Below are 15212 nucleotides of genomic sequence, written 5' to 3'. Positions count from 1 at the left end.
CTCCTGCCCCCCCTTTAAGCCCTGGGAGGCCGCTCGAAGGGCTCCCCGGAGCCTTCTCTTCTCCAGGCTGAACCCCCCCAACTCTCTCAGCCCGGCCCCCCAGGGGAGCTGCTCCAGCCCCCCCAGCATCTCCGTGGCCTCCTCTGGCCCCGCTCGAGCAGCTCCGGGTCCTTCTGCTGTTGGGGGCCCCCGAGCTGGCCCCAGCACTGCAGGGGGGGCTCCCCAGAGCGGAGCAGAGGGGGAGAAACCCCCCCCGGCCCTGCTGCCCCCCCTGCTCTGGCTGCAGCCCAGTGCTGCAGCCAGGCCCTAGGAGCCATGGTGAGAAGATGAACAAGAAGCCACCACGCCGTGAGCTGGGAACGAGCCCTGCGTCCCCCCCGCCCGAGGCTTGGTGCTCATCACGCCTGTCCTGGCTGGGGAAGGGGATCCGAGCCCCGGGAAGGCACCTCCACACTTAGCTGGGCTCCCACGTGGATACCTGTGGCCTGGAGCCACCACACAACATCAAAATGGGAAGAAATAGGGTTTTCTCTAGTCCTCCCTCCCCACCCCAAAACATGATCGCCATCAGCACCTGGCTCCATCCAACCCAACCCAGTGCAACACAGGAAAATCAACCTTAACTCATTAATCAGCATCAGCATCGCAATGCCAACAGCCCCCTCAGGTTGGAGCCCATACCAGCTAGATGCTTAATTAACATGTGATTATTTTGGCTTTCCAAAAGGTGCCTTTGGAAAGCAATGAGTTTGTGTGTCCGGCAAAAATCTGTAGACTTGAGGCCATGAGGATGGCCACGCTGGCCCGAGCAGGAAGGCAGCTCAGCATCTGCAGCGGCTTAGCCTTCTCGGCGTGGCCAGGGCAAGAGAACCAAGTCCTGCTAATAATTTAAAAGCATCAATTAATACAATTTAATAAATACATAAAAGGCTCTAGACTCTTTTTTTCCATTCACTTTCTAGCATCAATGAAAGTTAAGGGTGATTGTCCTGTGAGTAACTAAGGCAAATTTGTGTGTGTGTGTGTTTCTCTCTCCTTTTTTGTTTTGATTTTTTTTTCCATTGTTTTGTACATAAAGCAATCACATAAAAATAGTTATAAATAGAAAAATTGCAAAGGTTTTTCCCACCTAGACAAATAGGAAAAAAACCCCCAACCAACCCAACAAACAAATCAAGACAGAAAAACCACCTTGCTTCAAGTCCTTATAGATTATACAGTACTCAGCATCTTTGGATACTTTACAATGACTCCAAATCGTAGACAAAAAAAACACCTGAAGTAACCAGTCATCTGCAAAATGTCACTTGTGTAAGAAGTTGATATGGATTTAAAAAAAAAAAAATGTTTGATGCACTTTAAAGAAGTTTTCTTTTTTTTTTTTTTTGATCCCCTCCATTGACTTGTTGCACGTGGAGTCTTTGTGAATTTCTTTTTGAAGGAGGAAGAGAGATTTGGGCCATTCTGGGGGTCGTTCTGCTACAGATGGTCTCAGAGCAGAAGTCCTTCATGCCCTCATGGGGGACATGCCATCCTGGACCCCCTGTGCCCCACCATACTCTGGTGGGGGAGACCCTCATCCAGTCACCGCTTCAGAGCGGTACCACTCATTGATGGGCAAACCAAAAAATTATATGAACCCACAGTCCTCTCATTCCCTTTGATTCTGATGATGTTGAAAGGTAACAGTAAAAAGAGAAAGAAAAAGCCCTAATTTGTAACATTTACATTTTCACGTGCTGGTTTCATGAAAAACCAGCTTCTCAGAGAACCCACCGCAAGTCATCTCAGCCAGTGGTGAAACTGGTGTCCCACCACAGCTAGGAGGAGCTGTTGGGAGGCAGGTGGCCATCGAAAGCCTTTATCTTCAAGAGTAGCTCATGTTTTTAGGGGCCAAAGGAGGCCAATGGGGTGATTCCAGCCAACCTGCCAATTTTGGGGCCTCTAAAGAAATATTAGATAGGGGTGACCAAGCCAGGGTCTGCAGCGATGCTGGGGAGGACCCCAGACCCGTTGGCCACCATGGGCAACCCTCAGCTTGGAGCACCCCATCGTATGTTACTGCCTCATCTTTTGAACCAACAAATGGTGAAGAAATAGTGTATCTACTTGCTTGCAAGTAGACAATCTCATCTGCAAGACATCTTTAGTGGACTTCTTTTCCACAAAGATCCCTTGAGACAAGCAGCAGGGATATTTGCACACCTGATTTTTTTACCATAGACATTGCAGATTCGGGAACACTCAAGTGTTTTGTAGATTTTTCTCATCAAAATATATACAGGAAGTAGGGGGAATTAAGGACAAACCCCCATACATTTCAGAATAGTCAGCAGCGGTGAATTCTGACTCTTTGGTTTGAAACGAATTTTTCATTTCAAAATCCCCATATAGTTTGCTTTTGCAAAGCAAAGGTTTAATAAAAGTTCATAATCAAAACCTTTCTGATCCTACCAAAAAGTTTCCTTCACCTTTTCAAGCAACTGAAGTTAAAATACTCAAAATAGGCTTTGGTTCTCCTTCTGAAATTTTGAAATGGCCGAAGAACCAAAGTAAAAAACCCCCTTTCCACTCAGCTTTGCTCCTGGGTAATTTTCTATGTCTGGTTTTTTGGATCTTTTTAGGGTCCCAACTTGTCCTTCACAGCAGGGCTTTCACCAGTCCTGCAAATCTGATACACTGCTGCGAAAGGCAACAGCTGGGATCCTCCCCTTCCCAATGTGGCTGCTTGACCCTCCTCTTCATCCCTTGCAGAATAAATTTTGTTGCCAGACATGGGAATCACTTTAAAACAAAACAAAAGTCCTTTTGACCACAAGGGCCAAGGAATGTAATGTATCAAAACCAAATCTGGACAGTTTGTCGGTGTCCAGCGGGCCCCATGGGTGGAAAATGGGGAACATCTCCCCCAGAAGAGCCATCTCGTGGTGATGGCCATGCCCTGGACTAAGGCAATTGACATTTTCGGGAGCGTTGAGGAGAGCAGCAGTCCTGGCCTGGCCTTCCCAGACTGAGCCACGAGTGGTGGGCGGCTGGATGGGGCAGCGAGTGCCCCACAGCCCCACAGCCAAGCGCATTGCAGAGCCTAAAGTGCCGGTGGCCATGGGGCGCGGCACCCGCTCGCCCACCCACCCGCTCACCCCACGGCAGGCCACGGTGGCGAGGGGACAAAGGGATTCTTGGGAGCCAGATGATGCAAAAGGACAGGCAGGGACCCTGAGGGAGCCGGGTGCCCTGCTGGGAAGGGAGCCGACCCATGGTGGGACCAGACACGGGTTAGTTGCTCGTCTCCGAGATGGGAGCCACGTGGCCGAGCCCCGCCAAGCCGCTGAAGCCCGTGCTCCAAGGATCGGGGAGGGGGAAGAAGGGTTGGGCAGCGAGGTTTTCGTTATGGCCCAGGGCGAAGGCGAAGATGCCCGCGTTCCTCTCCATGTCCAGCTGGGCTCGCCTGAAGAGCTTCATCTGGGTTTCTTCGAACTGGCTCTCCAGCTCCTGCAGGCTGAAGGGGGTCTTGGCCCCGCTCAAAAAGTGCTTGGGGCTGGGGCCGGGAAGGCACATGGCCGCGCCGCTGAGGTGGCTGCTCATCTCCTCCAACGTCGGCGGCATCACGAAGCTCTTCTCCACCGGCGGGCCGCCGGGAGCGAAGAGCAAGCCGGCCGCTCTCCACGCCGCCGGCTTGCGCCCTCGCCGGGGCCGCGCGATCCGGCAGCTCTGGCGTTTGATGTGGCGATGGAGGTGGTCGGAGCGGGTGAAGCTCTTGTAGCAGAACTCGCACTGGTAGGGCCGGATGCCCGTGTGGATGCGCATGTGGTTCTTCAGGTCGTAGTTGTGCACGAATTTGGCGTTGCAGTGGATGCACAGGTACGGACGCTCCCCCGTGTGCTTCCGCATGTGGATTTTGAGCTTGTCCTGCCTGCAAAAGGAAAGGCTCTTGGTCAGGCGGTGCGGGCTGGAAGGGATGCGGTTGGGATTGCTCCTTGGATCAGGAGAGGGAGAAGCGATGGGAAGGTGAGGAGCTCATCCCCAGGTTTCCCCCCAACGTATGGGTGCTCTCGCAAGCTGGTGTTTGCATCCACTTCCTCCTTCCCAGAGTGACGGCACCTAAACATCGCACAGACCCGGACCTCCACATCAGGAGTTTGCACCCCATCCCAGAGAGTTCAAAACATTGGAGGGAAAAACCCCCTCTGAAACAAACCCCCAAACCATATCGACTATCTAAATCAGCACAGCTATATTTCTGCCTGCGAATAAGGAAGTAAGTTGAGTTTTGAGAGCCTGGCGATGTGGGGCAAGTACTGCTTTTAGATGAGGTACCCCTTGGAGCTGATTTTCCTTTCCTTTTATCCTTGCACTGACCACTGGGTGTCTCAGGAGCTTTTGTTTGAAGACAGAGCATCTCACAGGGTGAGGCTGGCAGAGGTGCAGGCAGCTCCTGGGCGCTCTGTACCCTTATCCTTCCCTGCCATGGTCCCCAAGGCCAGCACACATCCAGCCTCACATGCATTTTGGAGAAGGTTTTTAAATACAGCCATGGGCCAGCATAAGACTCAACCCAATGGCACTTATTTACAAATATATATATATTTAAGGGAAACATCAAAAAGCAAGAATATTTTCCCAAGCTGGCAGTCTCATCACTATTTTTTTTTTTCTCAATAAATAGGTGTTTCCTTCTGTAGTCTACAAAAATCACAGCTAGGGCTTATGATTCTAAAAAGTGAAGCTGACTGTAGCTGAACTGAGCCAAGCGCGCTGCCTAGGTTGCACCGGTGGAGTTCAAATAAGTAAGCAGCACAGTGGGAGAATTCATATTGTTTTCTGAAATGCTTTCAGTATGATCCCCCCAAGATGTTAGTAATGTGGCTAAGAATATGTAGAGTATACGGAGTCATGTCACTATTATATATAAAATATGTGAGCATGCAAAACAAAACAAAACAAAACAAAACAACAAAACAAAACAAAACCCACACAATTTATGCTGGCAGGTCAAGCCCTCAAAACTTGCAAGGTGATGTCTTTGCACTAATTTTTGCCACCCTGCCCCTGCGCATCTTGCCATGCCACAAGGAGTGCAGCCCTGGGGTGGGCATCCCTGCAAACCAGTCCCTCGGGATCAAGGATGCAGAGAAGTATCCCTAGCAGGATCTTCTTCACCAGATGATGCTTTATTGCCTTTAGGAAATTGGTCCCAGCCTGGTCCTGCATCTGCAGTAGCAGCGCAGGCGGTGGAGATGCTCCCTGACTGTACAGAGGTTGTAACGAGCTTGCATGAGGTTTACAACTCATGTAGGTTTTTAGGGAGACAGAAAAAACCCACATCTCTTGGTCCCCATGTCAAGCCCAGGGCTAGATCCCAACCTCTCACTCCAAAATTTTCAAAGACACTGTTATCCCAAGATTTTAACAAGGGCACATTTCCCCTGAAAGGGCTGAAATCGGTTCTCAGCAGCAGACAAAGCAGCATGGAAAATTTCATCCCAAACGGATAATGTGCAGCGAAGTGGTAAGCAGATGAATGCAGGGGCTCATAATGTGAAGTGTCGGGGAATGTTAATAAAAAGCAGAGCTACCAGCCCCACCTATAATATAATTTAAACCTATATATGTAATGTTTAACCTAGCAGGATCACTTTTCCTAATAAACATGCAGCGTGCCAGGGTGTATAATGTAAATACAGGCAAAGCTTTTTTCAGGCTATTACCCATCTCTGGCAGCAGACGGGGAGAAACTCAATCCTCCCTGCCCCGGCAGCATCTCCATGGGATGGAAGAGAGGTTTTATGGCTCTACCTGGAGAAGCTCAGAGGCTGGGCGGCGGCGAGATGCTGGGGCTGTGGGGAAGCGCCCGGGGGGGGATGCGGCATGGGAAACACGGGCTGTGCGAGCTGGGAGCTCGGCTCGCAGGCTCCCCGAAGGAGAACCGCGCTCCGTGTGTGTGAATAACCTTAATGCAATTGCATTAGGAGAGCGATTAGGGCTCTGCGAGCTGTCACAACACAAATAATAGGAACAAATAATGTTAACCTTTCTGGCTGGAACAGTTTCTCCTTGAGCACTCCGGGGTTGTCTTGGTGGAAAAGCTGAAATATTTGCAGTTTTCTCCAGTGTTTTTAGCAGGGTAAAACGGCAGACTAGAAGCTGAGCAGCCTTTGTTTAAGGAAAAAATTAATGAGCTATTAAATGAAGTCCTGCTTCCTGTGATCAGATGTCCCTGGGAGTTGGGAGTGGCACATCCACATGCATGTGGGGTCCTTGCTGTGGGACGTGGGAGCCCACTGATGTGAAGGGGAAGGGATCTGATGGGGAGGTTCACGGGAGATCACACCCCTTCCCCCAGGAAAATATATTTTCTCTGTTTCCCCCAGTAAATTTGCACTTCCACAGTTCCTCGAGCACAGAAATAATGCCAAGGACTGATTCCTTCATAAATCCCATTTGGGAACCTCTGCTTCCCTGCACCTTCATTCGCAGGGGACCCCAAAGGGGACTGTCTGGGCTCACATCTCCCCGGCGAAGGCATCGCTCACGGCCGTGGGTGTAAGTCCAACACTTTTGGGAAGCCTTGGATTCCCTCCGAGAGCAAAACACGTAAAACAAGTGGCAGAGTTCAGGAAATCCCAGCAGAAATCTGTTTCTACATCTCAATCACTCCACTTTACCTAAATACACTTTCCTCTAAAGGAGAGCTCTCACATTAGAGAAATGCTGAAAAGGGCTAAAAAAAACCCCAAACAACAACAAACAGCTATGTGCTATTTAAACACTCCCAAAGATATTTAAAAATAAACCAGTGTTTCGAAATTTCAACTTTGCTCAGGGTGTTAAAGAAGAAAAAAAAAACCCTCCACTCTTCAGCTCTGTGTGGGGTGACTCAGATGAACAGCTTTGTTTTCATGAATGATGATGGGAGACACCACCGTTGGGTTATTCCCAATTTTCTTTGTGATTATTTCCCCGGGTTAAAGCCCTCCTACCTCTGTGCTTTGTATTTAGAAGCTGTTGAGCACATGGGGGCATGTAGAAGCTGTCACGTTTAACCCTAGGTTAGTAACGGGCCACGCTAGACCATCTCTGCGTGGAGCTTTTACGCTCCAAGATGCTGATTTAACCCGTCTTGATTAGGGGTCAGGATACCTGCATTCCCACCTGAACCCTCCTACTAACCTTTGCAGTGACTGTGAGTCAGTGTCAACATCTCTCCCTGCCTCAGTTTCCCCAGCTGAAGCCAACGATGCTGCCCTTGCTTGTAAAGGACTTTGGGAGCCCTCTGGGAGGGCTCAGCTCTATTATTCCCTTTATGGGGAAGGTGTCGGTGATGGGTCAAGCCAAGCTATTTCCTCATCAGCAATTAGCACCCGCAGCATCACACCCAGGAGAGCAGTGGGGACCGCAGGATGTGGTCCCACACTCACGAGGCTGAACCCATCCTGCCCCTCCCAGCAGATCCCGCCTGTCCAGAGGTGACGACCCAGTGCCAACCTGGGGATGCAGCACCAGCAGGAGCCAGATCCAAATTCCTGCAGGCAGGAATGAGCACCAGGCAGTGGCCTTTCTCCTGCAAATACCAGGGTGAGCCAGCTCACGGTGCATTCGCCTGCCCGAGGCATGATGCTCCCCGCATTATAATACAGCGTCTGTTGTGTTAATGGAGGGGGGCATGGAAATTTATTTTCAGGTCAAATCCTCATCATCTGCATAACTTCCACTCGAATATTATCACAGGGACAGAAGAAGAAAAGACAGGCTGAATGCAGGAGCACCCCAGGTGTCCGGCCATTGTCAGGAGCTCGCCTTTGCCTACTGTGCATATTATTTTCCTCTGGTTTGCTCGCCCCAGCCTAATAGAGCTCTCTCTCTCACACGCAGCTAGGAGCTGAAATACCATGCTCTTGTCAGAAAGGTTTATTATTATGGTAAAGATTGCACTCATTAGATATTAATTATACCCAGCAAGAGCAGGTCCAGGAATCTATTTGCCTCTGCTCACCAATTAAATTTGCCCAGCTTTTCAGAGAAGGGTTGCAAGCTCTAGCATCAGATTTATTACCATCAAGGAGTCTGCTAGGGCGAAGAGAGGTGCAAAGGCTGGGAATCGGTACGAGGGGTGGACATGGCCAGTCATGCCTGCCTTGGAGTATCCCGTGTGAGAGACCTAGAAGTTAGTTGCCTTAGCTAAGACGTGCAGGTTGTCTTTGTGTCCAGGGATGACACCTTTGCTCATCCCCTTCCCTCATCTACCTCTCCGAGGGTGCTGATCTCCTTCCACTGACCATGGAGGGAGTTGAGGTGCCAGGCTTTTGGGTGGCCAGCATTCAGGGTGATTAATCACAGAATCATTTAGGTTGGAAAAGACCCTTACGATCATCAGCTCCAACTGTTAACCTGACACTTCCAAGTCCACCACTAAACCATGTCCCTAAGTGCTACATCTACATGTGTTTTCAATACCTCCAGGGCTGCTGACTCAATCCCTTCCCTGGGCAGCCTGTTCCAATGCTTGACAACACTTTCAGTGAAGAAATTTTTCCTAAAATCCAATCTAAACCTTCCCTGGCGCAACTTGAGGCCACTTCCTGTCATCCTATCACTTGTTACTTCAGAGAAGAGATTGAGACCCACCTCACTAATTACATATAATAATTAGGACCTCTCCAGCCTCAGAAAGCCCAAACACTGTCATGTTTAAACATGTGCAACTTGGTTGTGGTCTACACTGATGCCAAAATGTGAAAACCCAAGCTAATTACATCCCGCAGCTAAATGGCCTTCCCAACTCAACGCATCTCTCAGCACATTAGAGACGAAGCCTCCTTGGCTGTTTGACCATCTGTTTTCCAGCTCCCTCTGGTCCAGCTGTGGTGAACTATGGTGGGGATGAAAATATCCTGTTACTTATTTAAGCTTTTGTCCAGTGAGGGGATGGATCCAGTGAGTTGTGGATGTGACCCACAACCCACCAAAATCAGTAGGTTCGTTTTCTTCCTCTACCCTCCCTTCCTCCCTTTTTTCCCGAAGGGACAGAGATCATGCCCTGCTATCTTTGCTACTTTTTTTGGGGAAAAAGAGATGTATAGCTTAGAAAAATCAGCCATGGGTCATGACGTGGCCCCTCCAACCACCACCACCACCCTCCCTGCACACGGCCACGCACAGCAGAGATAACCAGCGCACACCTGGTAAAGCGGACTTCACAGATATTGCACATATAGGGCTTCTCTCCCGTGTGGGTTCTCATGTGCCTGGGCAGCTTGCCGGCTCCCATGATGACTTTGTTACAGATGGGACATTGCTGGGACGCCTTGGGCTTTATCTTCCTCTCTTCCTCCAGGGGCCACGGGGGAAAAACTCCTCCAAACTGGGTAGCGCTTAGGAAATTGAGATAAGCACTATAGTCAGCCTCTGCCTTAATATGCCCTAAGGGAGCTGCTGGGGTGTTGGTAAACATGTCCTTGAAGAAGTCATTAGGGAAAGGAGGCGGAGGCAGGTCTTCTTTCTCCTCCTCTTCCTTGATCTTCCTCTTTTTGATCACCAGATCCAAGGGGCCGTTGTCTACTTGGGGCTCCTCGAGCTGGGAGAAGGAGCTAAAATCGCTGTTCCACAGATGGGGGAAGAAGCTAGGAGTGAAAGGAGAGAGAGCTGGCCTCCTTTCTGGGATGTTTCCTTTAGGGTACAAGTTCTCCCTCAGCAAGGATTCAATGGAGAAATCTCGTATCACGCCCAAGTGTCCAGAGGAATTATTGGCTGGGTAGTGATTTGGAAAGTCTTTAGGTGTTTCTGTATATGCTTCTTCGGTAAGATCAGACTTAGAAGGGCTTTGGTGACAGCTTACTTCTTGGACGTCGGTTAGGTTCTCCTGATTGACAAAATCTTCCACTTCTTCCTCCTCCTCCTCTTCCTCCTCATCTTCATCTTCATCTTCATCATCATCTTCATCCTCTTTGTCATCTTCCTCTTCTGCCTCTCTGTCGGGCTCCATGATTTCAAGGCATACATTGATAATGCACTGGATCTCCAGCATCTTGGCAGCGCTGAGGATGTGCTTGACATTTGAGGTGGTGATGGTGAGGGTTGAGGTGTAGGCAAACTCGAGGATGGCAGAAAGTGCTTCAGGCTTGACAAAGTCAATCTCGTAAACATAGGGCTGGTCTGTTAAAGTGCCAGTAGTGAAGAGTTTTTTGAAGTACTTGCTGCAGGCAGCAAGGACGGACCGATGGGTCCGGTACTCCTGGTCCTCTACAATGAGGATGACATCGCAGAGGAGACCATCATGCCGCTGCTCATTCAAACCACATAAGACTTCACTGCTGTGGTTCGGGAATGGGATCCCGATAAGATCTTCAATGCCATTGGCCATATTCTCATTTAGTGCCCTAGGACAAAACACAGAGAGTAGGGAATTAGCAGGGGGGTCCCAATCAGTAACAACAAAATGACCCTGCCTTCTCTCAGTGTCCTCCTCTCCCCTACGCAGCTTGGACCTCTGTAATCACCTCCTGCTTGCGCTGCCCCAGGGCATCTCCATGTCACCTTTAACTCCATCCAGGTCCTCTGTGATTTAACCTCTGTTTCCATCCACATCACTTTTGTCTCGTGTCTCCATCCATCTCTCCTCAGTTCCCACCCTATTCACCTTATCATAACCACCATAAGCTCCCTCTTCTCCTCCACATCCCTCCTCCAGGAACCTTGTGCAACGATTCCCTCCCCATCACATTTCTTCCACATCCTCCCAGAGCCAACATCTTTCCAGGCACATGTTGGATTTGCCCTGCCAGGAGCTATGTGGGGAAATGATGCTGCTGTATTGCTTCACAACTGCCAAGAGCCGGCACCTACACCGCTTAAACAAGACAAGCCAGGGAGTGCCCATCTCATCTACTCAATTGTTGTTTGGGACTGGTACAACTGGACGTCCCAAATAGGAGGGACTGCTGGTCACGGCTGTTTGCTGCAGCAGGAGAGCTGTCTTTATGGGGCACCAGGTCTCCAGGTCTGCGTCCTCCTGGCACTTCAGGCCTGGAAGCTATCCTGTGTTGCCTCAGCATGTGGACAACCTGCATAGGGATGTCTTCCTGAAGGTAGCTGGGAATGGGGGAGGCAAGCATGGAGTTGTGTCACAGTGTACCTAAATGCTCAGAGAGAGACAACCAGGGAGCAAGGGCCTGGCCAGAGGCAGATGGCTGTCTGCTATCTTCACCCATGAGCTGAGCTTGCTCCATTCCCAACCCTGTTTCGACTTGTTAGCGTGGTACCAAATGCCCCGTGTCTCTGGCAGGCACCTTCCCCTGCTAGAACAGCTCCAGCTTCAAAGGCAAATTCAGAAGCAAAAAGCCCACACCCGAAAGGAAAACCTGATTTTTTTGCCTTTTTTTTACTCTGTAAGATGTTTCCTCTTTCACATGGCTCCAGCAGCCCTTCCACATGAGAAATCCCAGGAAAGGAGAGTGACTTCCTCCAGCAGGCGACAAATACATTAATCCCATCACACACAGAACACGTCAACCAGAATAACTTTGAATACACTAACCCTTTCAAAACCCCCAGGACACACAGCATGTGTTCCTGCAGTGTCACCTCTGCAAGCCCCAGCTTGCGGCCCCGCTGCAGGTAAGACACTCAGTTCGCAGCCAAGTGGTTAAACTCCCAGAGTACACGTTAAGTAAAACTGCAGCCCCACTCCGGCCCCTTTTGCAAGGTTGAGACCATCAGGCAGGTTCCCAATCCCACCATCTGCATCTCTGGAAGGTTCCCAGCCCCACCCCGTGACACCTCCGCCTCCCTCCTGGGACCCATCACCATGTCCTGGGCGTCCTTCCCTGCTCAGTTTCTGGCTGCGCTGACTCCAAACCTCCTTCCCACCAGCTTTGGGGACCTGGTGCACCTCACGGTGAGGGGCTGGCTCCCACCCTACCACCTGCCTCCAGCCCTCAGGGGTGGAAAGAGCCCGGTCTGATGGAGGTTTTTGAGGGAAATCCTTGCTTCACCTTGGCCAACAAGCCACTGACCCCTGAGGGGGGGTTATGGACCACCAGCCCGGAGGGAGCAACGCCGGGATGGGGGGGACAAGCTGTCCCTGAGCTAGTGAAGCCTCACGGGGGCTGGAGGGCAGCCCCACCATGGGAAGCCCTCTTCAGCCACCTTCCCGTGTCCAGAGATGGGGCGAGGAACTGGGAATTAGACCCCTCTGAGCCCCCTCTCAGCTCCTGACACCGGTGTTTTCAGCTGAGGGATGATGCTCCAGTCCCGCATTCTGCGGTGTGCCCATTAGCTCCACGCTTATTATGTCCGTTGTCTGAAACAAATTGATTCATTACAGTGTGCTGTGCTTAACCATGTTAACTAGCTACGCTCCTCTACCGACCCGACTGGCTCCCTATCAAATCTTCCTTGAAAATTGCCGATAAATGAAAGTAAATCCAATGTGTTCTCCAAGTGGAGTGTAAGATAATAAATAACCCCTGAGCCGGGAAGGAAAAGACAACTTCCTTTTTAGGGCTTTGTATCCTTAATAATAAGCATGAGCAATTAAATTTCTATTGCTTCTACTCATGTATTTTTGTTTGGAAGGAGCACTAGCGTTAAAGGAGCTCCTTGCATGAAGGAATGTGTCTTCCTACAAATCTATTTTGATTTTTTATTGCCAGATCATCCTAGGTGCAAAAGATCAGAAAAGCAGAATATTAGACTACCCTGAGAATTGTTTTTATAGAGGTTTTTTCCAGACACTAAACTCCATCCTCCCTAATTTGTGGATTATTCACTCGGCAGCAAGAAAGCAAGAAAAAATGGAATTGGGAGATCAGGAGGTATGTGATTATAAACTAAAATGATGTACAGCTCCTTTTGGTGGAAATGGACTGCTTTTCCTTTTTTTAACCCTCCTGGTCCTCTCAAGATGAGGTTCTGTTAACCGAAGCACTTAGGCAAGCTGATAACTTTACAGGATGTTGGCAAAATTGAAGGTGATTCATGTCATTTAAACATGATGGAGGGGGGGGGAGAGGAAAAGAATCAGCCCAATCATTTGCATACATTTGCATTTTTTAAACTCACAGGGTGGTTTGACAGCTCGGGAGCTCAGCGAGCCTGAGAAATGACCTTATGGATCCCATGCCCCCGGGGAGGTTGATGGCCAGAGGCTGGAAGTGTGCTGAGGCTGACATTTTCCTTCCTCCCCCTCCCTCCTCTCCCTCCTCCTGCACTCCCCCCTTCCCCTCCCCAAGCCAAGGGTGGGGTCCTCAAAAATAACAGGCCTAAAAATAGCATATGATGGTGACAAATGTCACCAGTGCGTGCATACACACATGCAAATGCTGAACGGCCCGCATGGAGTTAAAAAGAAAAATACCGTTTTATAATAGAAAATTACAGCATTGTTAAAATAAATCAGGGAGGGGGTGGGGGGTTGGGGAGAAAGGGTGGAGGACACCTAAAATAAATGTATTCTGCAGATGACGTCTTGAAACACTGCATTTACGGGCATGCTTCAAACTCATTCATTACTTTCTTGCTGTGAAAAGCCCCCTTTATAAAAGAGCGATGCCGGGAGATGCTGTTTGGGTACAGGACGGGTTCCCCCCGCGCTGCCCACGGGCACGTGGCGAGCTCTGCCAGCATGCTGAGGCACCTGAGCCTGCAACAGGAGACAAGGGGGACTGAGAGGAGCTGAGCTTTGTCCCCTTTTTTTTTTTGGGGGGTGAAAATCCTTCCGTTTTTTTCAAAAGGACGGTGCTTCGCCGGCTCGGGGTGGCGACGGCTGTGCCAGGGTGGTGGAGATGTGTAGGCAGATGTTGGCAGATGCAGGCAGGAGCCTCAGCTGTAATGCTGAGGTCTAACCTTGCAGCCTGGACATGGGTGATACAACCCAGGTACAAGCCAGGGACCACAGCAATATTATAAACCACAGAAATACTAAAAAACACCTGCAGTGCACACTCCCTGGGTGACCCAAAGCTCATCCCAGGCACTCTGCTGCTCAAAAGCCCCTTCTATTTTTTATTTTTTTGGTTGCTTTATTCTCACATCTGCTTTCAACTTCAAGCCTCTTTCAGTATAATACTGACCCTGAAAACCAATGATATAAAACTGAAATATCAGAGAGGCAAAATGATCATTTAGCACTGTGATAAGCAAAAAGTAGAAGTCTGCTCAATAGATTATAGAGATATAGGCATAGAAAATAAATAAAGTAAAATAATATTGTCTATATTCACTTCTATGAGTGGGAATGAGGACTGGAAGAGCTCGGAGGAGCCCTGGGAAAGATGTGCCGGCCCCGAGGTGGGACAGGATCCTGTTGCCAGGTCTCAGTATCGCTCAAAGCCAGGAGCAGAAGTCCTGTGCCCTGTGAGGGCTCCTCTTCAGCGCTTCCCTCTCCCATCTTCTTCCTCATCTCCAGTGACAACGCCCTGCAAAGCCAGGCCCTCGGAGGAGATAAAGGCTGCCAGGAAGAGCCTGGGATTGTGCAACGTGTGGCTCCTGGTTCAGGGCTACAGCAGGGCCGGGGGATGTTCCCTTCCTATCTGCTCCATCCCTGGGGACAATGCTTCACAACCCGAGTCTTATCTGGGAGATGGAAAATTTGGCCTTAAATTGTGTGCTGGCATGTAACATCATTACACTGTAACATGCAGCACTTTAATATTTTATTTTTTAAATATTTAAATATATAGTTGTATACTTTAAATATTTGTATATTTTATATATGTATTTACATATTTATATTTCTGTAATTATTTTTTAATTAATATTTCTATGTTTTTATATTTTGATATTTGTGTAGAGGTTCTTGGAGCGTTTCCTCTTAAATGTGCGTTGCTTGGCCTTCTCTTTGCTATGATTTTCCCCACGGGAAGGTGCTGGGTCCTGACTACGTTTCTTTTTGGTGTGCCTATACTCACTGTCCCCAGGAGTGCTACCCTGGAGATATGGGGGTGCCCAGGGGTAAGCTGGGGAGCACAGAGCAGCTGCCCTCCCCATGCTGTGCTCATTCTGCATTCAGCACAGCAAGAGGAAGAAGCCTGAGGCTCTGGCTGATCTCTGCCTGCTACCGGTGTCAAAATGACATTTTTCCAGGCAAAACAATGGTGTCTCCAATTCTCCCCTTTACCCAGCTTGTCCACGGAGCGGGGTGTGGGGTGCAAGCCCCCCCCCGGGGAGAGGCTTGGGGTTCAGCTCCCCCTCACCCCAGGCAGGATCCTGCCACC

At 49.7% G+C, this 15212-nt stretch overlaps 1 protein-coding gene across 1 annotated transcript in view; it reads right to left on the bottom strand.

Moving 5' to 3' along the window:
* Positions 1 to 224: 224 nt before the first annotated feature.
* Positions 225 to 15212, bottom strand: part of ZBTB7C (zinc finger and BTB domain containing 7C) — a 46806-nt gene continuing 31818 nt past the window's right edge. Inside the window, exons 2-3 of the mRNA XM_042804910.1 lie at positions 9180 to 10376; positions 225 to 3913 (exon numbers count right to left, since the gene is read on the bottom strand). Coding sequence (XP_042660844.1) covers positions 3277 to 3913; positions 9180 to 10360 — 1818 coding nt within the window. The 5' untranslated portion in view covers positions 10361 to 10376 and the 3' untranslated portion in view covers positions 225 to 3276. The remainder of the gene's footprint in view (positions 3914 to 9179; positions 10377 to 15212) is intronic.

Source organism: Tyto alba, unplaced genomic scaffold, assembly GCF_018691265.1.
Source record: "Tyto alba isolate M040663 unplaced genomic scaffold, T.alba_DEE_v4.0 Super-Scaffold_42, whole genome shotgun sequence".
Lineage (NCBI taxonomy): Eukaryota > Metazoa > Chordata > Aves > Strigiformes > Tytonidae > Tyto > Tyto alba.
The sequence above is the reverse complement of the archived record's forward strand: the minus strand, read 5'-3'. Positions and strand labels throughout refer to the sequence as shown.